Here is a 26,813-nt window from a genome sequence, read left to right as displayed (position 1 = left end):
ATCCCCTTGGCCCTGCACGTGCTGCAGAGCCAGGAGGAAGAAGCAGTTCCAGAAACTGCTTCCCGTCCGGAATGGGCTGGAGCAGGAGGGCAAGGCCCCAGCGCACGTGCCCTGCCTGTGCTCCTGCTCTTTAAATTGATTGGCACTTTCTATTTGAGGAAAAATGAGTTCTTAAAATTGAAATACTGGTTATTGTTATGGTAATACAGTGAGGCTGCAGCAGCAGAGATTTTAAGATACAAAAAAGGTTAGTTTGAATAGAGCAGCTGAGAGGTGAGTCTGTATAAAGTACTCAGGACTAATGAGTTCCGAGGGATCCTCGCATCGGGTCCAGACCCCTTAATGCTGCTGATTCAAGTGGTGGGTGCAGGTAATCACCAAGATAACCCGAGGCCTCTGGGATCATTACTGCTTTATCACATTTGGTATGAAATATTTTCGGCCTCATTTGGGATGTCAGCCTCCATCAAATGCTTCCTTGTGTTAAGAGTGCGATACAGCCCTACAGCACCAGCGTACCTGGAACCCTCGCTGTCCTCTCCTGGCCTGGTGTACCTGGAACCCTCATGTCCTACTGGGAGAGGCATTCGGAGCACCCAGGACCCTCTCAGGGGACCATGGGACCGAGAAGGACATTTGTGAGTAATGTAAGAACAAAAGTACAGAGCCCATGTTAGCAGGACACAGTGTCTGATTCCCAACATCTGTTATTGCTTTCTCTCATCTGTACCTGAAATTAGCAATTTAGAGGCCATACCTTTATTTGGAAAATAATAGTACACACAGAATTATAAAAGTTTAATACGCTCTCAGTAAAATGAAAAATGAGCGGTTATGATATTGTCTAACACTTTCAAATGTGTTTATTAATTCATGTTTTAAATCATAAGTTTCATTCTGCAGGAGAGTCATACACAGCAATAAGCAAGTTTTAAAATATTAATGAATAAACAATATTTCTCTATTGAAATATAACATGCTTCTTTGAACAATGTACCAATGGTAATAAATCACAACCAGCAGAAAATTGCATTTCATATTTAATACAACTTGAACTCAGCCTTTTTATAAATGATATCTTTTTTGTTTAATTGGCGTCAGTTCAGATCTAGCAGATTGCTAATAAAATTCTGGATTTCCATATTTAATGACGCGTGCTTTTTATGCTGAGTTTTACCACAAAAAATGCAGCCTGTTATTATCAGAATAGCAGCCATTAATAGGTGATCTCCCACCACAGGCAATGGCCCCGTCTGCTCTCAGGAAGCCTCGTCCAGGCTGCCCTGCAGCCGGGGTGGCCACGTGCCACATCCCTCCCAGAGGTGGCATCTCTGGAGAGCTGAGGATGCCAGGGCAGTGGGAGAAGGAGGAGAAGGGCCCCTTCCCCTCTGGGAGGGTCACTGGCCTGCAGATGTGCTCCTTGGGGATGTCTCTAGGTGCCCACCTGCCCCAGGAACAGGGGCTCACGTAGGCAGGGTACCAGCACACACGTCAGCACCCGCTCTAGCACCACAGAAAGGAATGAAAGTAATTGGGTTTAATTAGCCTGTGTAAACACGATCCTTAAATTTGTTGCCACATGAGGGTTCCGGCAGTCTCCAATAAATTAATCCTTTTTATTATATTAATGACAGGAAGATGATCAAATAGGCTTTGATATAGATTTTGGGATTTAGCACCTAGTAGCGCTCTGACATGCTTGAACTTCTTCCTCCTGCTGCTGCTGCTGGAGGCAAGAACGAGGCTACAAACGGCGTCTGCTTCCGAGCTGCTCCCAGGCGGAACGGGGGGCTCGGAGACACATGGATGGGGACACCAGGGAAACTTTGAAGAAAAGTTTGTCTTCAGGATTTGTTGGGTAAGTTTTGTTTCCAGGGGGTAGGGTCATACAGGGAGAGATGTGGGGGCAAGGGGAACATGGTGATGAGGCACAGCATCTGCAGCCAGAGGCTGAGTAAACTGGGAGCACAGCCCTGGCTCCCCCCGTGCTGGGGCACACAGAGCCTTCGTCCAGCCCCCTGTGCGTATCATTCCTCTTGCTGTGCCAAGCTGAGGAAACAAGGAAACAGGCTCTGCCGGGGCTGCAGGACACCTGGCACAGCTGGTGCCTGTGCTCTGGCACGTCACAGCTGATTTCCCAGGTACTGCCGGGACGCAGCCCAGACCCGTGGCTCGGCTGTCAGCAAGGATCGTAATGCCAGCTCCATCCTTCACTGTCTCAGCTGCAGGAAGGAACCAGAGGCTTTGTATTTCAGGGAAAACAAATCAGGTGACAGACAGGCAGCCCACAGAACACAACGGCCCCCACATCCCACCCGGGATGGCCAAGAGACTGGTTCAGCTGCTGTGCCATCCCAGGTAGGTCCCTCCACCCTGGGCACGGTGGCAAGGGAGCTGCTGAGCACAAAACTGTCTCCTGCTCCCACCACCAAGGGAAGGATCACTGGATGGGAATTCTAATCATATATTATATTACCGTGTCATATTAGACTAATAAAATCCTAATATGATACAGGAATGGGGAGCATATCATAACTCCTCTGTGGCTAATACAATGCAGGCAATAAATCACTCCAGGGCTTATCCTTAACAATTGTATCAGAGCTTTCCGTGTCACGCTGATAATTCAGTCCCTCTGATCTAATGGTTCACTTTTCTTCACAGTCCATATGGCAGTGACATTAAAGCTAATGAAATAAAATAAAATTTGCCAATCTTTGAAGAATTCCATTCTTTAAAAAGATGTATTTTATTAACACAAACTGGAAACATCTTCAGTTACTTGCAGTTACTTTTATCACATTGGAAATACATGGCACAGATATCGGCATGGCACATCTAGCTCGTGTGTGGTCACATCACTGCGGGATCACACAGCACCGCTCAGCCTCTCACACGTAGTGCCAAGGCAGCAGAGCTGCCCCCACTGCCCTAGTCCCAAGGGGTACAGATCCTGCAATGCCCCAAGGTCACAATCTCCCCACTCTTCCCTTCCTGGGCTGAGGATCCCTTGTCGCATCCAAGGCCAGATACACAGGGAGCTGGGTGCAGGGAGAGGAGCTCGTCACCTGCTCCGCTGTTGGCACATGAAGGATTGCTGTTCTCTGGGGGACTCTGAGGCTGTGGGGCTGCTCCCATGGCTCAGAAGGCCACAAACCTGGTGCCTTTGCCAGAATGCCAGGCCTCGTGTCTCCCCGGCTGCTGGACTTCTCACGGCCCCTCCTTGAGGACACCCCAGAGCAGTGGCCGTGCTCCACGCCAAGCGCAGCAGGTCAGACACAGCTGGGGCTGGTTCCAAAAGTGGCCAGTCGAGTGGTACCCAGGGGAGCACCGTGGGTCTCTCCTCCAGACAACCTCGTGCTTGTCCCAGTGACGGGCGCCTTAGGTCAGTGCCAGGCACAGGAGATGGCGATTCCTGGGACACGCTGCAAATCCTCCATTTGCTCCTGCTGTGCTCCACACAGGGTCTCTGGGCTGGCCCTTCCCAAGGCTGGTGGGAGCCACGGCCACAGGGCTGGTGGGCTTTGTTCTTCTGGCCCCAGGGCTCCGGTTGCAAGGCTCATGTGCCAACAGCTCAAACCTGGGCACAGGGAATAAGGATGGTGCCGCTGAGCAGTCACAGGATGGGAGAGCAGAGGGTCTCCTCCCCTTGCATGAGTCGCTGATCTGCACAAGGCTCTGATGGCCCTTCGGGCTGTAGCTACCAGGTGAAACACAATATACCATCAGTAGCTTGATCCTAGTACTGGTGCTGGCAGTAAACGTTCCTGATGAGTGATCAGGCCTCAAGGATAAGATGTTTATTATTTGCCGTGGAGCCATGTGTCTGTTCTCCAACGTAAGGAAAGGCCAAATTGCACTTGTAATTCAAAGGGACCCAAAGCCTTAATGCTGTAAAGCAGCAGCTAATGATGCCCAGCGGGCGTGGGGCAGGCAAGGGCGGCCCAAAGGTTGTTGATGGCCTTCCTATGAACCTCCTCAGTGTGTGACAGGTCCTTGCCTGTGGCCAGCAGAGATGTGATCAAGATGAGGGACGTCTGAGTGTTCATTACGCTGCCTACTACGCCTCCACTGACATACTTTACATTTAAAATACAAAATACCATTTCCATTGAGATGAAACACAGAGTGCATGGACTTCGGGAGCTCCATTAGCAAATGCAAATTGTTGGGTGCTTTGTCCTCAGCACGCAGAAGTCTTCAGATGTCCACAGTCCCCATGTGCCCCAGCTCTTGTTAAATGATAACCAAGGCTTTGCAATGTACATCTAGTTATTTACTTGTTTATTTAAATGCACCACCTGTAACAGAAGCAATGTTCAATTCCAAACCTGACTGAGGTGAGTCTGCTCCACGAACAAGAGCAGCAATGGTGCACGAGTGTGGGGTGCAGTCACCACAGTCCCAGCTGGAGAGCTGGTGAACAAAGGTATTTGACCAAACAACCTGATACAAGAATTGTTGATAATCGGAACCACAAGATCATTGAATCATGGAAATAATTATTCAGCCACCAAAACAACATCTGAAGGCTTGAAGAGCTGAAGAGAAGGGAAGGTGATGGCCAGTGGCTCCTCGGAGCCAGCTGAGCCACAGCTCCAGCCCAGCAGGGCTGGCAGTGGTGAGCTCCTCCTGCCTAGCTGCACTAACCCGAGTAGTGAGTAGTTATATTTATCAAAGACCATTTGCTGCAAGTGATTAACGTTAATTTGATTTCCTGTGAGTCAATTTCCTTGAGATATGGTAAATAGGCTATTACCTGTTATTGACCTTTACTTTATTAAAAATACTTAAAATTAGCATTTATATATATACGTCCTTCCAAAAAAGTTTTTTTAATAAAGAAAAATATTTTTATAATCACATTAGACTTGCTAGCTGAGGCTGTAGCTCCAAAGTTAATGCTAAATAAAAATGGTAATTAAGAGTGAATATGATGATGTTTTTTAAACTCTTTTAAAGGCCTGACCCCTTCCTTTGCCTCCACTTGATTTGTGGTTCCCGAGCAGAGCAGGGTGGCAGTGGAGGCAGGGGCTGGCAGGTGGAAGCCTCTGCCCAGGACTCGCCCAGCCTCTCCCAGTATTTCCAGTGCTCTCCGGGCAAGAGGACACAAGGACCTGCTGGTGTTTAAAGAGATGCTCAGCTCCTGCTCCATGCCCAGCTCGCTCTTCTGGAGGCTGACACGTCTCTTCAGGCTGACTTGAACTGAGCAGGAAAAAATAACCTCAACGTTCGATCATGAAAGCAAAAAGTTTATTCATGTTTGAAACTACATATAACTACCACGAGGAAGACTTTTCAATCCAGGGTGTAATCCAGTTAGAAAGTAACACGAAACGGTTTAATACATTAGAATCACTGCCACAAATTATTTTCATGACTCAATCAGTTTCAGAATCGCATACAATACAAAAGAGAGAGAGAAAGGGCCCCTGCGACCCAGGGGGATGTACAGTACCGAATACTGAAGTCTGTATGCATTACAATTAGTTGTTGTTTTTTGCGTGGATTAGTAACAAGATGAAGAACATTCAAAATGCTTCTCAGTATTTACAACAGTTGCACTGTTTTGTGTCCAACCTAAGACCCCATGTTTCCACTTCCGCTTCTTTAGCAGTTGCCAAGGCAACCCTGATTCGTAGGAGATTACAATGTACATTACATTTCGTGGGGAAACAGAGTTAATTACAAGATGCAAAAAGATAAGAAAGAGACAAACTACAGCGTGAGTATCGTTCAGAGGTAGTAAGTGAGCACTCTAAGCTACAGAACATGTTGAAAGTCTATTGGTTTGTATGAGTTCGCATGAGGTAATAAAGCTGTGTTTGATTGGTGAGATGTATAAATACTCTTTTGCTACACTATGTACAACACTCCATATCACGGTGCTTTTTCCTTTCCTTTTCCTTTGTTTGTGGTTTGCTGCCAAGCAGAGGCACCAGCCCTTGGCAGGCGTGGCAGCATCCAGCTCGTACTGTAAAACCCCAGGTCGTGGTGTGCACAGAGACCAGCAGCAAGAGTCGTCATCTCCCAAGAACAACCTGTGTCCGTGTCGGGATACAGAAAGGAGACTCGGGGTCCGGGGGGGCTTTAGCAAGAAAAGATGATCCTGGCTTCCAATCTAATTTGTAAGACAATAGATCACAACAAAAATGTGACGAATAAGGATTCTTAAACACAACCATTGTTAACCGAAATAACTGAACAGCTCTTTTTATTCCAGCTCTGTGAGAGATATGAAAAGATGAAACACAATCAAAGTCTGCGATTCCTGTCAGCTCTCCATAGAAATATGCACACAGTTAAATTTGGGTGAGGCGGTTCTTTGTGTCTGCTCTTGCTACTGAGGTTAAGCTTGTCCTGTACTTTTACCCTTAAGGCCAAGTAATTGGCAACTGTTAGACCAACATCATTAAAACTGCTGATAATAAATTATGATAAAATAGTTACAGGGCTATAAACAATGCTAAATCTTGGCCTAATTGGATAAAGTGCTTTTTAACATTGTGTGTTTTAAGTATAAATACAAATGATTATGATACCTTTAAAAAACAGATTTACCAAGTTTTCTAATAAGACAAGGTTTTACAGTAAAGCTGTAGGTGGTTGGCTACAAAAAACTCTTTCCTTTTTCTCCTGCGACTCTGAATGCGCTAATCAAGGCATCTCAGCTCAGGGAAAAAGTGTTGCTAGGAGATTAGTTAGAGGTATCCGAGTGCACACTTCCCGGCCCTTCTGTAGGGGAAGTCACAGAAGATGGAGTGGTTGCGTCCTGCCAGCCTCCATTAGCCTGCAAAGGCAAAAACAAGTCAATTGATACCATTGCACATATTAATTACACCGTACGCTGCGAGTGTAGGGCTGGCCAGCCCGGGGCTGGGGGAGATGATCTGGGAAGGGGATTTTCCTGCACTCCCTCTGGCTGCAGGATCTGCGCTGGTGGCATTAGGTGTGGGATGTGGGCTGAGCAGGGAAAGCAGGAGCGTTCAGCCAGATACTGGCTGCAATCAGGACTGTGGAATTTCTGCAGAGACCATCCGTGCTCTAATGAGGAACATCCCTTCACTAGCACTTCAGCTTTTTCCCCTGAGAAGACAAGCCTGGGGCAATCCATGTTTAACCCCTGCATCTCCCTTTGCTTCCCAAAGTTCGGAATGGCCTTTCCCCACCCACGGGACCCTCCACAGAGCTGCCCCATCCGGCTCCCTGCACATGCTCCCCCAGCTCCCCAGTGTGGGTCTGCGAGGTGGAAAGGGGCTGTTTGGATCGGTTTTCCAATTATCTCCAGAGGCAGCCCCATTCCAGCCCTGCTCCGTGCCTCTGCCGCCGGCCCTCCCGCCTCAGACCTGCATCAGCACGAGCAGCGCTCAGGAACAAATTTGCCTTATGTCTCGGCCAATCGAGGCAATTGCTGGAATCAATGTCTGATCAGATTTCGGCTGTGGCAGACAGCTTGTCGCTACATATTTTTATGTCAGTCAAGAAGAGGGAGGCGCAGGGCTCGTGAGTTGGGGGACGCTGAGTGGAAGTGACGGGGAGGCCTCTGCAGCGCCCGCGAGAGCCGCCCCGGCCGCGCTGCCGGAGCCCCCGGCCCTGGCAGGGAAAGGTTAGCGGGGAAATGTGCTCGTGGTGCTCCGGTACCGGAACCATCCACGGCTGGGCCAGCGCCCTGGGCTGGGGGACACCATGGGGATGTGCAGGGGGCCCCTAGTTGTCACCCCTTAAACCCCACACCCAGCCTGGTTCCACGTTAAAAACACTGTTATCTATCACAACAAGCGAACGCTGCACGGCTGCACCGGGGGAGAGGAGCCTCGGTAATTATCTCCTCTGCAGATGAAACATCAAACAGAGCAGCTTTATCCTGACAAACCCAGGCGTTTGCGTTCCCTTAAGCAAAATTAACAGCAACACCAACCTGCACGACCCCAAGGCTGAACCCTCCCAACACCCCTGTGCTGCTCAGACAGACTGAACAGGCACAAAGCCTGCTCTGAACGCGGAGGCACCGCAGGTTTTTATTTTGTAAAGATACGAGAATCTACTTAGAGAAAGAAAAACTCTTGTGCAGATATGAGTCTAAAGATATTCCATCTGAAGTAAACATCATTCCTCTTTTATCCAAATTTATAAACAACAAATGTACAATATTTTTACTCAGCTTGGCAGCTGGAGGAGAGGTTGTCAGCAAGCATTCTTTTTTTCAAATAAATTAATCCTTACTCTGGTGGTTTGAGATTATGCACTGTATTATACAACAGCGCCTTATCAGGCCTCATCAGTGAAGATGGAATTCATGTCTGTAAAATGCTGCAGGCAATCACAGTTTCATATTTTATCATGTTGATAAGGATATCGCAAATTCTCTGAAGCATTTCAAAACACTTAAATGAAAAAGGAGAAATGCAACTAAAAGGCTTTTTATATGGTTTGTTGTGGGTTATTATGAGTTATTTATAAACCCAAAAAGAAAGATTTGACATTTCAAATGTAAAAGATTTGAGTATTTAATGGTACTTTTTTCCCGTTACAATTGAACATCTTCAATCACATTTTAAATCATTAATATTTACTCTCATGGCAAGTGGCAATCCAAAACAGGGGAAAAGCCTCCCCCTCCCTGTGGCTGCAGCAGCTCACCCTGGGTGTCCCCATTTCCCTTCTCCACGGGTTCCTGAGGCTGCTCAGCACCCACACCACAATCCACAGCACCTGGGAAACACCAGGGTGAACCCCAGGACAGCAGAGAGAGTCACTGGACAAGGAATTCTCTACAGTAATTTTAGAGTCCATTAATATGATGGAAAACAAAGAAAAGTCACTTCTTAAGCAAATACGAAAAATCAAAAAAAAAGAAAGCATTAATTGGTGCAGCTGTAACTGCGAGAAGCAAGCTGGGAATGAGGGATGAGCAGGCTCTGCCTTGGAGCCCTCACCAAGAGGCTGCTCCGTGGGGTGTTCCATCCTGGGCTCCCATGCCAAAGGAAGAGCAGATCCCGTGTTTGTTTATCCCGGCGCCTTTCGCGCAGCCTCAGGCCTGGCCCGGGCACTGTCACATCCCATCACTTACGCCAGCGGGAGGACATTTAGCACCTATCACCATCAAGCCCATAATCCCTCGATTTACTGGCATCTGTTTGCCAGACTCACTGCTCGCTGCCATTTGGAGTAATAGGGCCAAAGGTACTTCTCAAACACAGGAAAAATGGGCACCCTTGAAATGGCCAAAGGGGTATCCAAGTCTGTCAGAGCCAGTGCTGATGCCTGACACAGGCACAGGAACAGCCCAGCAGAGCCTCTGCCCAGCTGTTGGGCCAGGGAGCCTCTCCAAGTGTTACCTTCTAACTCATAAGGTGAAACATATAAAACTTCAAATCGTTTATAGTCACAGCTCTGCAATTTCTCTCTTCTTACACTAACAAGCCTTACAGCAGCACCAAGAGCTATTCTGCGGTTCATCCCCAAAGATGTGATATTAAACAACACAATTGAAAGAGCAATTAATACAGGTATTAATGACTGCATTTACCTGCCACTGCGCTTATGGCTCTCCAAACCACTGTTCCCCTGGGTACTCACATTTAAATTATGTGGACTGTACAGTGAATTTCCTCCCAAGCCATCATTGTATCCTCCCGTCTGATTGATAACATGACGCAGGGTATCCACCTTAAAGCGAAGGGAGACAGGATTCATCATTCCAAATCTATTAAAACATCATCACTTACAATAGGTAACATTTTGAATAATGTGAGCCAAAAGGGTTTAGCATCTTCTATGAAAGGCAAATTTATCAATCAAGACTGACTGGCAGAATTTCAACCAATCCATGCCCATTACAGCCCATACATCTCTGCTTCTCACACCACCAAACACAACTTCCTCCCAGCACCGTGGCCCGCAGCTCCTTCCCAAGTGTCTGCAAAGTGCTGGGAATATTCACTCCTGTCTGTGCTTGCATGTATGGAGGAGATGACGGTGTGTACACAGCACAGAAACCATGGAGCCAGCCCTTCTGAAAGGACTGGAACAGTGACTGACAACTAGATGTATTGTAATAGCCCTTTCAGATGCATTCTGACATTCAAATAAATAAATAAATAAATAGATGAATTAATTAATAAATAAAAGTTTGTCCAATAAATGAAAGAAAGGTGGGTCATTTTTGTTTTGAAAAAAGGGGGCAGAAGGGAAAGAAAGGAAAAAAAGAAAGAAATTTTCACTGGATTTACAGTGTCCATGGAAGTCAGACGCACCCAATCCCATTCCATGAGCTCAAGCCAGAGCCGAATGCATTCACAAAGCTTAAAATTTCAATCAGAAAAAAATCACTCTTTCCTTCATATTTGTGAAATTCAGTGCCAGGGTAAGAATAGGCCACATCCAGAAATATGCAGCCTCCTCTCTGCAGTGAGGCCCAGACCAGTTAATAGAGCCAGAGTAAGGTGGAATTTTTAGCCCAAACCCTACCCTGCCAGAAAGGCCCTGCTGGGGGCATTTCTCCTACCTGTGACTGCACATTGGCTCCGACTTGGGACCCCTGGTAAGAATCCCCATTCAGACTCTGCATGTTCATGAACATGTCCCCAGAATTTGGGAGGTTAAAAGAACCAGAAGAACCTGGAAAGGAAAGAGTTAGGTAGCTGAATAACAGAGAGCTGCAAAAACATAACCCCAGGACCTGAGGGCAGGGGAAGGAGAAGCAGCAGGAGCAGAGAGGACAGGCAGGGCTCGGCAGAGGGGTGAGCGCGGCCGCAGGGCCCCCAGAGCGGCTCCTCCCGGCGGGGGCTGCCCGGCTCTCAGCCCACATCGGAGCGCTGTGCTGGGCAAGCCTGGAAGGGCCCTGCCACCCAGGTCAGCTCTTCCCTCTGGAACAGCCTCCTGGACAACAGTGAGTTCCCATACTGGAGCTTTCCCCCAGTGGATCACTCCATCGTGAGGTGCCATCACCAAACACTCATTTTGAGCCCGTGCTTTTGTCTCCTTCCAAAGGAAATGGCTGGCAATTCCCAATTATCCAGTTTATTACCATCACAGGAGGAACCTTTTTCTTACTTCCTTTTGGTTAAAGTCTTTTTTTCCCCATGGATCTCCATCCCCTTTAAAAGTTGTTTATAACTAAGTTGCAGCAAAACCTGACTGCAAATAGTGTCAGACACATCTGTGCTTCTGGTAACCTTTGCCCCTGGAGCCCCAAAAGGCAACTCCTCCCCCACGTTCCCTGGCTAATGCAGTGCTCAGACTTGCAAATGTTGTCAACACACCAGCAAGATGATGCTTAAATACTGCAGCAGAACATGTGGCAGAGCAACTCCAAAATAAAGTTGCATCCTTAGATTTCTATTTATAACATTCACTCCATTTCAAGCCCTTCAGAGTTTAAACTCTAATTAGCGCATGCTAAAATATTCCTCTATTTTGTTCTTATCTTGACAATAAATTTAACAGTTCTACAAAACCAGACTTGGAGCTCTGCCCTATTTTATGTTCTTTTCAATGAATGAGAAAAAGCTTAAAATATCTACAGAAACAAAGAAGGTGCCAGAAGGCTGAGCCAGGAGCCGTTCCCACTGCGGGAATTACGTGGGCCCCTCTCCGCTCTCCCGTACGACTGTGGGAGCTTTGCTGTGGAACTCCTGGGCCACCCACGGCAGTGCAAGGCTCTTGTGCTCCAGCCTGGAGGTCCTTGGGCTTGGCACCACTCCCCATGCCACAGTTAGGGCTGCTAAGGAGCTGCATCCTCCTCATCCCAAGTGAGCCCACTAGGGCTCCACTGGGGGTCCTCAGAGACAGACGGCCCTTTGGGATGTTCAGACACACCAGATGGGTACGTACCAGAATTTGGTGTGGTGGGGGAGTTGGTCTGGTTGTTCTGGACAGCTGCAGCCACGGCGTGCGCTGCGGTCACAGCCGTCTTTGCTGCGTAGAGATTGGCTTCTTCCTGGAACTTCCCAATGTTCTTCTTGTACCTGATTCTCTTATTGCCAAACCAGTTGGACACCTGCAGTGGAGAGAGGTGGGAAGGGTGAGGGACGTGAAGCTCTTGGCTTGAAAAAGCAGGATGCTTTTGAGATGTCATGTTTGGACCAGCAAATGTGTGCCCCAGCCCTCATCCTGTATCTGCTCAGCACTAACCCAGGGTCAGTTAAACACCACTATGGATGTGAGCAAGATCTGACTCCACTGCTCTGTTGGCAAACTGAGGCACAACGGGTGACTCTGACAACAACACGTATCCTGGAGCTTGCTGTACCGCTGAGCACACCATTGTGTCCTGCTAACATGGGCCATTTGTCAACAAAACTGTTGCAAGACCCCGAAAGCTGCGCATGAGGGACCAAGGTCCGGTTCAGCGAGGGCGAGCGGGCAGTGAGAGCAATTGTTCTTTATTTTTGGGCTGGAACAACCTTGGCAGCCCACTCACAGAATCGTGTTTGGTTGGCTGAAAATGAAAGGGATCATATAAATCAATAATGGCTGAAAAGTCACTTTGTCATGTCCCTTTGAAGATGCTGTACTGAAGCCAAGCTGGCTCCCAGGGCACCGGCTATTAACCCACGCAGGGGTCACGGCTGGAGCCGCTCAGGAAAGTTTGTACAGTCTTGCTCAGGGGCTTTGTTTAACTTCAGCTGCTGCAACAGCACCTAAACAACAAACACAGTTTGGAACACGGATAACAGCCAACATGGCAGAGACAAAAAACAACTGCAACAATCCAGCAGTAAAGGGAAGGGACCAGCAACAGCCCCACGATTATCACTCAGCTGCAGGGCACAGCAGGGGCTGGGGTCCCGTCCCCGTGCCCAGTACAGGACCCTGCTGAGGTAGGAGGCAAATCCTTCTGTATTTGATGCAGCACAGCTTTTGTTTAACCACAATTAATGGAAAGCCTCTAGCTTTTGCTGGTAGCACAGAAGGCACCTTATACATCCTGCTCCCCAGATAATACTTCACTGTATTCTATATATTGCACTTAATATCACCTTGTCAGTCACAGAAGCAATAATACATTAATGAAACCCAGCAAATAATTATTGTGTACAATCAGATTATGCTTTATTAACAGTATCATAATTGAGGAATCTCTGCACATCAACCGTATTGTCCACGGATGTGCGCAAGACCCCTCTGTTTATGCACGCCCCTGGACCAATCAAACAACAGCCATCACTAATAAAGGTTTATTTAATTCTCACAGTAAAATTTTAATATCACCAGCAGCCTGGGGAAGCCTCAATGCGTGGATTTGCTTGACATCAGATCGTTTTCATTCTGCTAGTCCCAATACTTCTTAATCTTTAATATCAAGGCAATTAAAATTAATGGCCACTCATCCAGAGCCACTGTGGGCAGTGTTTCCTTGACATCAATTGTTTGATGGGATTACCTAGAGGTTAAACTAACAAGCAAGGTTTAATTGGAAGCAATGAGAGGAGCAGTGCTCGTACGTTATGTTTAACCCGCACACCACATCCCCAGGAATATCCAGAAATGTTAAACTCTTCCTGAGAGTGAAGCACAACCCTGCGTGCAGCACAGCACAGCACAGCACGGGGACTGCTGGAGGAGCCACAGCTCCCGGGGGAGCTGCAGGCACCACTGCAGTCCCTCTGCCCAAGACTCCTCATGCCCCCAGGACACAGGGCAGCGCAGGGCCCCGGCTGGGGGACACGCAGGGGACACGCAGGGGACACGCAGGGGACACACAGGGGCTGTGGCCACAGCCGGGAGAGCACGGCTGACACGGGTAGCTGGACCTGGCCAGGAGGGGCTGGGCACTGCTCCAGAGGGCTGTGCCAGGCAGGATTTAGGATCCCTGCCCAGCTGGAGCACACCTTGCCCTGCTCGTGCCACTGGCACCCCAGGGATGACCAGGATGCAGCTGCTGGGCCCCCCCATCAGCACCGGGACCCGGCTCCTCGCCCAGCCCTACGCTCACCCTCAACATGGAAGTCCCCACCATCACAAGCTGCCTCAAAACACATTTTTCATTAAAACAAAGTATCTCTTCACATAAAAAAAACAATGAACATCTTTCTCCTCCTGATCATTGAAGGCCAATTAATTAATTGGGCTTAATTGTATATTACATTTCAAACAATACTGTTGCACTTATTTATCATGTTAATTGCAATGTTAAATAAAAAGACAATAAATTATTACTGAAATCATCAAGATGCCTAATGTGGGATTTGGGATGGGGCAGGCCTGCCTTGTGTCTCCACAGTGGCTGATTTTCTGGGATAAATCAGTGCTCATTCTGCAAAGATGCAGCTGACACAAGAGCATCACTGTTGGAATTAGGGAACTACAGATTCATGGATCACAGAAATCTTTCCATTGTGTTTCCATGTTTGTAGCACATAGTTTATGTTCCACACCTAAAAAATGGCAGAAAAAAAACCAGAAAATGCTGAAAATCAGTGTGGCACAGTTATGATGTGTCATTTTTTTCCCTTGCATCCCACATGAAGTCCAGGGGTAAGAGCCCCTCCATCCATGGCTCTCCCTGTCAACCTGCTCACAGAAACAAACTCAGAAGCAGCAGGGGCCCGAGGGGTGCTGGAAACCAGCTCCTGCATCCTTTCTTTAAAAGAATGTTAAAAATATTCCCTTGTCAACCACATCCTTCTTTTGTTTGAAGCAGTGAAAGATGTTATTGCTGTACTCCACTGCCACGCTCTCAGCACTGGCTGTGCCCTCTCTCCAGCCCCTGTGATGGACTGATGCTTATTCGTGACACCTTGAAAGAGGCTCATCTGCAAAAGTATAAAATATCAGCCTCACAGCCATGGTAGGGGAGAACAGATGATACAGTTTATCTCCCTCCAACATGTGCTGATGGAGTAGCTCTAAATTATAGCAAAAAATGTTCTCTGCTAAGGACACTTTTTTCCCAGAATTACCTTTTCCATATTCTTAAAAATGAAATTGTGTGAGGTGTTCATCTTAATAGTTTGTCTTTATGCTTTTCTTAGAAAACCTTCTCTACATATTATTTTAAAAACCAATATCAAAACTGAAACCATTGATCTCCCATCTGCAACGAAACGACTCTGGGAGACAATTTTCTTTGCAGCTCAGTAAAGTGCCATGGCAGTAAGATTTCCACTGAGCGACTTAATTTTGGGGGAGGATGACCCAAAACACTCACTAATTAAGTGTTTGAGGGAGCAAATGTTCAGCCACGAATCTGTCCCCAGCACTTACAAGGCATGGACAGCACAAGAGAGAAACACCTTGGATCATCGCTAGGAGAGGCTGTGGAGGAGCCTGGCACAGCCAGGGAAGGGACAAAGTCTCTTCATCAAAGATGAGCCACCAGCTCGAGGAGTTTGGGAAGTCACCCATTAACATTATTCATTTCTTTTCCCAGCTATTTGCTCCTTCAGGGCATTTGCAGCTTGGGAGGTAAATGGGGCACAGTGCCAGACACAGCATGGTCCGAGGGGCGCTTGGTCAAGGCTGGAAATACACGTCCTTAGAGATTTTCCATGAAAACCCTGAGTAAGGTGTAGCTCAGTCACTCACTCGGATGCCATTGCTTGTCCCCTGCGAGGCTGCTCCTGCCAGGACTTCAGTGACTGCTCAATTCCCTGAGTTCTGGACTGCATCTTCCTAGTTCTGCTGCCAGCCACCAGAGCGTGTGTGGGGCTGCTCAACAGTGTCTGCTCACAGCTTTTCTGCTACATGGCCTCAAAAATAGATACCCTTTTCAGTACAAGGAAAAACAACTCCAGCCCAGTTTGACCTAGAAAATACCAACTAACTCTGCAGTACCCCCATGCAGCCCTTGGAATTGCCTTTGGAAATCAAAGATTTGGATATCCACGGTATTCATGTTCTCCAGCTTTGACAGTAGATCCATCAGGAACTCAAGCAACCAGCTGACCACAGGCACTACCTCTCTCTCACAAATGCTCCTCTCCCATTAGATGATGGGCCCCATTTCCAGGCTTTCCGAAATCATCCTGAGGTTTCCCAAGCCATTTCTAACATCTTGCCAGAGCTAAGCTCAAGTCATTGCCAAGGCCCCAGCCCTGTGTCCCTGGTGCCCTTGCTCCAGGCTGGAGATGTCACCCAGCAAGGCTGAGGATGCTGGACACAGTGCTACAGAGGACGCAATGCAGCTACTCCCATCGCTCACTCAGACTTCCTAATGGATTCAAGAAGCAACTAATTCATGCCTGTATCAAATATTAAAGAGACAAACCTATATTCCTGTCACAGGCTCTCTGCCTGTGTTGTTGGACCATCTGCCTGCCTTTTACTTCATTCTACAGCATATACATTAAATCTTATCAAACAACCAATTAAGAAAGAAATCAGATCTATTAGCACTAGAAGCAATCAGTTATGGCTTCTCAAATGTTCCATCTCATTTCCTTTAGTCACTTCAGCCTTATCTAGATCTGGTCTTTTATCTGTCCACTCGGTGGGATCACTAACCCCTTCCCTGCCAGGCCCAACTCACTGCTGGGTGTGCAGGGAACAGCTCTTCAGCAGGTCTGGTGGGCTCCTTCCCATGTCATCTCCCCCAGTCACATTTTAACAAAGCTGAAGAACTTCTGGTTTCTTCAAGTTGGTGTTGACAGCGTGGCCTTTCCTGACTACACAACAGGCTGCCTCAGATCACATGGGAAATTTCTGGACACCACTTACTGAAGGAATTGTCACAAACTGTCTCATGCCAAGGACCGAAATCAGCAGCAAAACATAGGGCTGCAGACCACAGTGTCCTGGCACTCGTGTTCTCGTGCTGTTTGGCTGGTTCCAGGCATCCACAGCAGCCACAGGGATGCCTGAGGGCATGGGAGAGCAGCCAGGCAGCCACCACAGCTGCCCTGCACCCTGCAGTCACCTGTGTGATGCTAACAGCGATGAAGGAGCAATGTGGGAGGGAACAAGTTCCATGCTGAATTTCCCTCAAAAAAATCCTGCCCATCACCACAGCCATTTGTAAATGGACTGGGAGAAATTGTCCCCATCTCCATCCCGTACCTTTCCCTGGCACCGTGCACTTCCCACCCTGCTTGGAGAGCGGTACGTGCTGCGTGCCAAGGGAACAGCCAAGGAGAGAGCAAGGCACACACATGTCCTGGGGCAGTTCTACCAATGTTGGTACTGTGGGTGCATCCAAAGTCAAGTAATTCCAAATTTGGGAGAGCTGGGCAGCCTTTCGTTTGAAAGACTTCAATAAATTGCCTGAATTTTTCATGCATTCAGTGGAGACCTGTAAAGTAAATCTCAACTCAGGTCTTAATTATAAAGCTAAAGGTTGCATTGCTAATAATGCCAATACTGCAGCCTGTGATCATTAATAGTTAACATACGCGCCGCAGGCACCGCTCCTCTCAAGGACCTGAAATATTGATAAGGGAGCTGAGGGAGCAGGGAGGAGCTGGCACACAGGCCCTCACAACAGGAAGGGGGTGGCTGGAAAACTTGGAAACTGCCAAGGCACTTCTCTGCTACCCAAGTTCAACCTTCCCTGAGCTATATGAGCCCAATTTGTGTGGGAGTAATTGGGGTTTCTATCATACAGGCTACAAGAAATGCAGAGTGTTTTGCTTCTCAAGCTGCCTGGTGAGGGAAGGCTCGGTGGTGTCATTGGCCTAAGCACCACTGCAAGACACCAGTCCAAGCTCTACATGTACTTTGGCCCACACAGAAAGCAGCCACAGCCGACGAGGGTGCGCTCCTGACTGGGGAGATGCTGGTTTTCTTGCACGAACTTCACAGGAATAGCTATATGGTAAAAAGAGTAAATCTGCCTAATGCAGTTTTGCTACAGAGAAGTCACTCTTCAGCATAGCAAGAGGCTGAATTTCTGGCTGGCTTCTAAAAACAACTTTGAGCAATCAAAGAAATTCTGATCTATAAAGACAGACTTTACATCTGTCAGTAAAACGCCCTTTCCCTGAAATCATGGTCAGTTGTAACAAATTCAGAGCAGGGCAAGGAACCTCGCTGTTGTACAGAAAGAAAGCTGACGTGAAGTAGGGTGCTGACCTTGTTGCCTTTTTGTTTTATCTTCTTCTCTGTACACACACCTTTGTACCCCAACAAAGCCCCAGCTGCCATGGCACAATGGCTTTCCTGCAGAGCTCAGCCGTGTCCATCACCCTGCAAACCTCATCACAGTCAACACGCAAATGTGAAGGGATGACAGAGGTGCTTTGGGTAGGACGTGCTCTGTACTGCTTGCCTCTGCTGGAACCACCTCCCAGAGCCTGGAGAGAGGTGGCAGCATCTCAGGGGGAGCTGGGAGGTTGACACACTGTGGGGTTCAGGGGGCCAGGACCTGCTCGCCTTGTTGCTCACCTGCGATACCGTGATGCTGCATTTCTTTGCCAGCTCCTCTTTGGCTTCTTCACTGGGGTAGGGGTTACTGAGGTGGGAGTAAAAATACTCATTCAAGATTTCTGTGGCTTGTTTACTGAAGTTACGCCTTTTCCGTCTGAAATGAGAAAAGAAAAACCACAGTTGTTCCTCCTGATGCCAAGGGGTCCCTGTCAGGATTGGATGCAGGGCAGTGGCCCTTATTTCTCACGCCTGTGCTGCAGCACAGAAATGCAGCAGAGCTGTCCCAGCACCCACCCTCAGCCACCCCAACACCACGGGAAGGAGCACCAGGCTGCAATGCCATGTCCTGCACCCAGCTCTGTGGGTCTGGACTCTGCCTCTGGCTTCACACCTCTGACTCTCCCAGAGTTCATCCCATGAGGGCACAGGCCACATTCATGTGTTGTGGCAGAAAATGTGAGGCAGATGCTGAGCCAGCAGCCTGCCTTGGCTCCTCCACACCCAGGTCCGCAGCCCAGCCCAAAGCTCCTGGCCACTGAGTCCCTCTGTGCCCTCCTTCCCTTCAGCACAGGTCAGCTGGGGCTCCTGCACGGCTCCCTGGGGCGAGCACAGTGGAGCAGCACAGCTGCCCTGTCCTCACGTAGCCCTCCCTGAGCTAATTGGCTTTCGACACCAAGTGGATTTCAGGGCTTTGTGAGGGAGACCCATCTGTGCCCTGCCCTGCCGAGGGCTGTGTGCGGCCTGGGCTCTGGCCCCACAGGTGGTGGGACAGGCACCAATGTGTGGCACCTTGTTGGAATGGGGAGCCTTGCGGAGCACACCAGCACGTGCTCCAGCCCCCGACACGGCGGCAGACGGCACGGGTTACAGTGGCAGCGCCTGCACAGCTGCAGTGCCATCCCTCCGTGCCAATGGCTGCTCTCCCATCGGTGGAACATCCTCTGGAAAGCTCCAGTTAAACATTTCCTTGGAGCTCCTTCCCCCAGGGCTGTTGCAATCACTGCTGGCGCCCCAGGCCAGCCGGCAGCCGAGCGCAATCCCCAGCGCGCTCTTGCAGAGTATCACGATGCTGCTAACTGCACTGTATCCTGGAGCAGGCAGGCTCCCTCCCTAGAGCTATGTTTATCTCATTACTGTGCTTCCGCTCATTTTGCCTTATTTACCTTCCTCCTTTTTAAAGAAATCACTTTAAAATGTGCATCTGCAGGCTCTACCTTCGTGTTCCTGGAGCTCTCCACAGACATCTCCTCCAACTGCCTGCAATTACCCTGATTTCCCACACCTGCCAGTGACCTCCTTGTTAATAACATTATTTTGCTCTTGTTTAGCTCCTCACAGCTTTCAGGTGTGAAGCGTGAGCTGCTGCAGGAGGGAGGCTCCACATGGTGCCTGCTGCTCCTCCCTGCTCTGCCCGGCTCCACTCCCGCTCTGCCCGGCTCTGCCAGCTGCCAGGGCCCTGCTCTGCCGACAGGAGGCCCACGAAATGAATGGGGCTGGGGACCCATATCCCACCTGGGCCTCCAAACAAATCTGACTGTTCCCATAAACCCCTCTCCTAATCCTTGTCTGCCTCCCGGCAGCCTGTGGAGCCAGCAGCCCACTCTGGCTGCGGGAACGGGCTCCAAGCTCTGGCAGCAATGTGGGTGTCTGAGGGAGGGAAAACAAGTCCAGTCTTTGCACTAAAATACGTAGAAAAGACCTCGCTGTGTCTGAAACCTCTGTGCAGGCTTCTCTGCTTTCACAGCAGCTCTAGGTGAAGGACAAAGGCCATGGGCTTTGGTGGGACAGAGCAGCCTCTCCCACACATCCCTGCACCACCGGGCTCTCCCGGGCCCAGAAATTATCTCTTCACCCCAGAAAGAGATGGGGGCACTTGCCTCTGCCTTACCTGGCATCGAGGAACCTTGATCTTAAAATCATTACTGCTTCACAAGTGCTTTGTTTGAGCTGCATCTGGATGGAGCTGAATTTTCGATGAATGATGCCCACCATCCTTTCAATCTCCTTGGGAGAAATGGGACGTGTCCGGCTCTGTTCTCTGAGGAGGTTCATCACATGTGTGGTAAATTCATTACATGCCTGTGGAGGAAGAAGAGACTCAGACATGGGTTTGTGCTGTCCCACAAGGACACAAGCTCTGACCCAGCTGTTGGGGGAAAGACAGCACTGGGAACTGAGGGATGCTTGCTCGGTCCCATCCCTCCGCACGTGGCCACGGCAGCAGATCCCACACACCCTGTCCAGGAGACACAGGGCCGTCCTGGAGCAGCCAGGGGAGCCAAGTGACCATGGCACTGCTCCTTCCTGCCACGCTCATCCTTTTCCACATCCCCACGTCCCTGTGGAGAGGAGTGGTTGGATCGGTGCCTGTACCAGCTGCGAGCAGGAGCAGGATTGACAGGAGGTGTGAGCACACCTCTGAGCCAGGTGGGCAAAGCCTGGGCAGGGCAGCCCCGAGCCCCATGCCCTCACAGCACTGAGGAACCCAAGACCTTTCTGAGCACCATGTGTCCCCTCAGCGGGTGGGTGACACTGTGCCCAGTCTGGCCTACACCAGGCAACCAAGGCGCTGAGGGAGGGAAGGCACAAGGAGCCCTTAATTATCACTCTCAGACTATGGAACATTGATACAAACTTCTCCAGGCTGCACCACGACCAGGAACCCCTTGATACAAGCCTCCACATGACCAAGTGGCTGTCACACTGCTGTCCTGCCTTCCTCTCGCTGGAACCTGCTAAAAACTCTGCTAGGTCCCCTTTGCTTTCTAAAGCCAGGTTGCAAAACACCTACACAATGTGTATGACAACCACACTTTCAAGGATTCTCCTACGTTTCAATAGATTATGTGAGGGAAAGAGTTAAAAGTGAAAAGTTTATGCATCTAAAAACTCATAATTTCCTATAACATTTGCTGAACGTCTCACAACTTATTAAGTGAAGCCATCTATGAATGCAAATGCTGATTAGCAATTTGGCAATAGCCCAACATTCGCAGAATTCACATAGCTTTTCTTTAAACCAGTAGTTCATACATGATTAATTAGAACATCTCATTTATGTAGTGTGCACTTTAGCTCATTACTCTAAGTAAAATTCGTTAAGTATTTACATTTAGATAATTAAAATCTGGGTACACCCTTAAGAAAGATGCATACACTTCAGGCAAAGTGATTTTTTTTTTCTTTACACTACTGAAAGTAAATTACAGGCTAATTTACATCCTTGCAGCACTCGTTGGAGGCAGCACTTGGTGAGGTTGGGCAAGCCCTGGTGCAGAGCCCTTCGCCTGCCACCGCCGAGGTCGTGGTGCCACGGCTGCTCGTGTGGCACCAGTGTGGCTGCCACAGCTCGTCCATCCTGCCACTGCCACCCCTGGGTTTGTCAAGACTCTCTGAGCTGCAGATGGAGGAGTCCAACACGTCTCATCCTCACTTCCCATCCGTATATTCTCTTATCAAGGGACAACCTGAGCATGCAAAAGCTGGGTCCAACCCTCTGACCACAGCAGGAGCATCAGCTTTGGCTCACACGAGAAACGATGCACAGGGGGAAGGGGACACAGGCACCAAAATGTAGCAACTTTCCCCGAGATCAGATAGCAGTTCTGACTGTCCCAAAATACAGCTGAACCCAAGACTTCAGCACTGGATGGACATTCCGGGCACGCAGCTTGCCACATTCCCCCTTTTCAGATCCGGGGAATTCAATTTTAAAGTACAATAAAAATGGCAACTGTTGCATTAGAAATATTTTCAACCATGTCTTTTCTATAAGAGATCCAGTATCAAAAACTGGACATTTCAAAGCAAAAGTGAGTTTCTTGCTTTCAAGAAGTAAAAACCTTTGCCTGATTTTACTTGACTTGCCTGACGAGACTTGGTTTGTCTACAAACTGCTTGGAGAGCCTGGGTTTAATTCATCTCCACCTGCACCTCCCCTCTGCAGAGCTGCCTCACGCAGCACAGTGAGGGGAAGCTCAGAAGACTCTGACGCTTTGTCTTGTTTCTCTTGTTTATTTATAGCGTCCAGGCTACTTGATCCCTTTTCCAGGACTATTTTTCAGGCCTCTGCTTGGTGCCCGAGACATTATTAATAATGTCAGGTTATAAGTGATGGCCTTGTTAACCTGCTCAGAAACCTTGTAGGAGCAGGGATGCTCCTGCTGCCTCAGTGCTTCATCACAGACAAGCACAAGAAACAGAGGAAATGGCCCAAAACAGTGTTTAGGGGCAGGGTAGCAGCCAGTGCTCTGTGGGGCTGGTGGTGGCTTCTGAGCCACCACACTTCACCCCAGTTCGGGGTGAGTTCAGGAGACATCTGTGAACTCAGGAAGTGGGTTCCCAGCTGCTCTGGGAGGCCTGGGACCCTTACAGTACTTTTGCCTACAGCAAAAAATGTATTTCAGTGTAATTACAGCAGATAGCTTTCAATATGTCATCTCTGTTATAGGAGCTGTAAATTATGGAAGGCGCTGCCTGTGCACGGCCATTTCTCCCGGCACCCGGTGAGGGAGCACTGGGTGATGGCGTGACACACTTTCCATTTCTCTTTCCCCTTTTTTTTTCCTTTCCTGAGTGCATTCCCCTAACTGGCAACAAATATCAGGATCAAACTCAGCCTGGAAATGGTCCCCAGGAAGGCGCTCTGGTTGCTGCTGCCACAGGGATGGCAGGAGCGGCTCCGCAGCGTGGGCAGGTGCCCGGCCTGGGCTCCCCGGTGCAGGAGGGCACCCGCCTCCCAGAACCTGCAGCGCCAGAGGCTGAGATGCCAAGCCCTGGCTGCCTCTCAGGCACTGTGGTGAGACAAACCAGCGGGAGACAGTTTGCTGCCAGGCTGGGGAAATTATCATATTTCTGTTGAGCAGACGTGGCTGGGTGTCAGGATCCGTGGGGAAGCGTGCATGTCTCAGAGCAGCTCCACCCCTCTCTCCTGCTCCAGCAGCACTTGAGCATCCTCCAAAGTTTCCTGTGGTGTGGACGGATGGCTGTGACATTTCAGCTGAAATCTTTGTAAATGGAGCTACAGGGCAAAAAATGCTCCTGCTTCCACCACATCATTAAACTTATTAAGAGTCCAAGGATGTTTGCCAGGAACCAGCTGCAAGCACCAACCTGCCACCGCTCTGGCCCAAATCTGCTTCCATCCTGTGTCTCTGTGGCTGTATGAGACACGCTGCTGCTGCGTGGGGCTCATTAATCCGACAGCCATCCCCATCCCAGTGCTGTGCCTGCACCCGGCAGGGCGAGGAGAGCCCAGGGGTCCACACAGGAGAGCTGGGGCCTTGGGGGGTCAGGGGAGAGCAGGAGATTTGCATAAAGACCCTAACAGCTATATGCCCAGTTATTTGTTCACCACTTGAACAACACAGTGAGAGAGGCAACACAGATGAGGCAGGGCCACTGGCACCCAAGCCACACTGTGCTGCTGGCACCTGGCAGCACAGGGCAATTGTTCCTGGTGCTACTAGCGTGGCACATGTGGCAGGTCACCAGGTTCCAGTGGTGAAGGCGAACCCATGGGTCTCTGCAATATGCTCTTTGCTCCAAACAAAAACACCAAGTGCCAGCATCTGCCTGAACCAGGATTACTCTAGTTCCTGTCCCAAAACCTGGTCCAGGAGGTCTGCTGGCTCCTCTCTGCCTACTCCTTTTCAATCTGCTCCGGCCGACCTGCCGTGGCCAAGTCACGGGCCAGAGCCTCCCACCACCTGCTCTGGGAGCCCGTGGGCTGAGACGGCTAGTGCAGCCTGTGCTCCCCAGCTCACCAGACCCAGCTCTGCAACACCTCATCACAGGGGAGAGGGTGGCACCAAGTGATGGACATCTCTCCTCCTCTCTGCTGCTCTGGGCGAAGGAGAGAAACGTGGGCTCAGGTGTTGCTTTTGTGCAGTTACAGACAACAGAAAACACTCGGGCATGCAAAACACACCCTGCCCCAGCCAGTGGTTCCTTGGAGCCCGATGGACTCTCATCATGGCTCTTTACAGGCAGAGGGGTGGGGAAGGGGAGGAAGGGACATGATCCAGAGCGGGCAGCAGCGGGCACTTGCAAGCAGAGGAGAGCAGTGGCAGGTACACGAACAACTGAGAGACTGATGTCTGACCTGTTCATATTTCTCCAGCTCTGTGTGATAGATTTGTCTGATCTGGGTCAATTTGGCTCTGTAATCTGAGTGTTCAATAGAGTTATCTGAAGACCCTCCAGAGGCTGCTGCGGCTGCAGCTGCTGCCGCCGATCCCCCACCTTTCTCCGGACCTGAGACTCCTTCTGCCAGAAGCATATTGTCTAGTCTCATTAGCTGAGGATCGGGAGGGTCTTCCTCCTGGGCTCCTCGGATGCTCAAACCTTAGGCAGAAAAGAAAGAACAAGAGAAAACACAGTCAGTATTGCTGCATCTGCCCGGCCACTGCCCGCTCGCTGCACGCCTGCGAGGAGCCCCCTGCAGCGCCCGCCTTGCCTGGGGGCCACGGGCACCAGCCCTGCCCTGGCCCTGCCTCTGGCATGGCCTCAGCACCCCAGCTGGCACCCCCCTCCACACCTGGTCCCGTGAAGCACAGCCTGGTCAGCGCCACGGGGGGACGGCAGTGCCGTGGGACCCCCTCACAGAGCAGGACCATCTTCACGAGGTCTTTAAAGGACCCTGCAGCATTTTAAACACGTCATAAGAACCAGAAGGGTGTTCACATGAGGACAGGGACATTTGCCTTCCAGTTGTTTTCCAAGACCCAGCTAAGCCCACGTAGGGCTGCTACTACCCTGTTTGTTATATCACTTTGGTGCAAGGCTGTGTGGTAAAAGTGCATTATTTATTTGAAAATAACTGATTTGCTTCTTATTTCCTTCCAAATGGATATGAGCACCAAGTTATTCTTAGGGAGACCTGTCCCACTGGATTCCATTGCTCCCATGAGACCCAAGCATTGGTTTAAAGTGCCTGGGGAAAAGCTGCCACTTAGTCCTCAGCTACAGGAAGCTGCAGGGGGAAAGTGAAAAGGATTCTGTGGCTCCCACCAGCACAAATTCCATGGATGCAGCCACTTCCATGTGTGCCCATGGTTTCTGGCTTCACACAGGAATTCCACCCTTGCTGTCCCAAACCCCATGGGCAGTAGGAGATGACCCCCCACACCTTGAAGAAAGCACAGCATTAATTTTGCTCTAAAATACACATTTTAAACCTGTCACTTTCATTTAAAACTATAATTCCATATAATTTCATGGGAATAATAAAGATGTCTCATCATCTCTTTAAATTATTTCTGTTGCCTGAGCAGATGTCCACAGGCAAGGGCTGATGACACCACGCATCATCCTGGCATGCCCTTGGGCTGGCACAAGCGTGTTGGGGACAACTCCTGGCACGGCTCAGGCCACCTGTGCTGCGGCCAGGAGGGTGATGCCGCACTCGGGGTTCCCTGCAGCAGGATGGGGGTGGTCCCTGGCCAAGGCAGCCCCGTGGCCTCCCCGGATCACCCCATCCCTCACCCCCTCGTTCCCTAGGACCCATTGCCCTGGCTCTTGCAGCTCCCCTGGTCTGCAGTGCCATAACACGGGTGATTTCCTTAGTGAGCTGGTCCCCTGTTCATCTCACTCCTCCTCTGCTCTGCTGCCAGTATGTTCAACAGTGTCCTGGTTTTAATCCACGCCAGCTCCCTTTTCCTTCTCATCAATGATTTCTATTGTTGTTTCTTCTTTTAGCTTCTGGACTCTTTCTCAGTCCATGTTTCCTGTGCTCTATTCCAGCTGCTTTAACCCAACCGCATTTCCACTATGGAACTCATCCCCCTCTCAGTATCCCATCATAGTCCCACTCTGCTCCCAGATGCAGATGCCCAGCCAAAACCCGCAGCAAAATAATTTGGTAAAATTGCTGTGATTTCTGTATTTTTTACTTCCACTAGCAGGCAAAAGCTAAAGGGCTTTGTCTAAACTGACACAATGCACCCAGAATTAAATTAATATTCCAAATCCCCAACCCTTCTCTATAAACTTGACACAGGACAGCAAGTGGCCCCTGAAGTTTAACAGCAGGAGCTGATGTTGCACTGAGATCACAGGAGCTGGCGAGGAGCCCTGAAGCACAACAAATAGAAACGCAGTCAATGAGGGCAATGATGAAGCTGCTCAGGTGTCTCGCATGTAACCCAAGATGTCCCTGGGGCTGGTGACAGAGGAGTGGCATATTGTGTTCATCTTCATCTCAAGCAACGTATCCAAGAGCATCCTGTCCGGAGCACGCGAGTCCATGGACACTCATTGACAAAGGGATGTGTGTGGGGGACACACACACAACATTTATCCTGCCCCTGAGTGAGACATCACTCATTTGAATGGCAAAGCCACGAGCTGATTAACTGATTCTAACAAGAATTAAGCTCTGTGTTAATTCCAAGCTTTCCTTATGAACTATACGAAGCAGATCAGCACAACTAATAGTGTTGGTGTCCCTGGGGGCAGGGGACAGCAAAACTGATGAACTCTCTGTCACCAGTGAGACGCAGCTCGTC

At 49.5% G+C, this 26,813-nt stretch overlaps 1 protein-coding gene across 6 annotated transcripts in view; it reads right to left on the bottom strand.

Moving 5' to 3' along the window:
* Positions 1–5,231: 5,231 nt before the first annotated feature.
* PBX3 (PBX homeobox 3) overlaps positions 5,232–26,813 on the bottom strand; it is a 100,710-nt gene continuing 79,128 nt past the window's right edge. For 5 of the 6 annotated variants that reach the window (XM_050319845.1, XM_050319843.1, XM_050319847.1 and 2 more), the window contains 7 exons: positions 24,410–24,651; positions 20,195–20,385; positions 18,325–18,460; positions 11,836–12,001; positions 10,508–10,620; positions 9,580–9,669; positions 5,232–6,790 (listed from right to left, as the gene is read on the bottom strand). In XM_050319845.1, coding sequence (XP_050175802.1) covers positions 6,698–6,790; positions 9,580–9,669; positions 10,508–10,620; positions 11,836–12,001; positions 18,325–18,460; positions 20,195–20,385; positions 24,410–24,651 — 1,031 coding nt within the window. In that variant the 3' untranslated portion in view covers positions 5,232–6,697. The remainder of the gene's footprint in view (positions 6,791–9,579; positions 9,670–10,507; positions 10,621–11,835; positions 12,002–18,324; positions 18,461–20,194; positions 20,386–24,409; positions 24,652–26,813) is intronic. The other variant, XM_050319848.1, reaches the window with a different exon arrangement.

The sequence above is a fragment of the Myiozetetes cayanensis genome, unplaced genomic scaffold (genome assembly GCF_022539395.1).
Source record: "Myiozetetes cayanensis isolate MyiCay16 unplaced genomic scaffold, myiCay2020 scf23, whole genome shotgun sequence".
NCBI lineage: Eukaryota > Metazoa > Chordata > Aves > Passeriformes > Tyrannidae > Myiozetetes > Myiozetetes cayanensis.
Note: the sequence above shows the minus strand (reverse complement) of the source record. Positions and strands in the feature narration are given on the sequence as shown.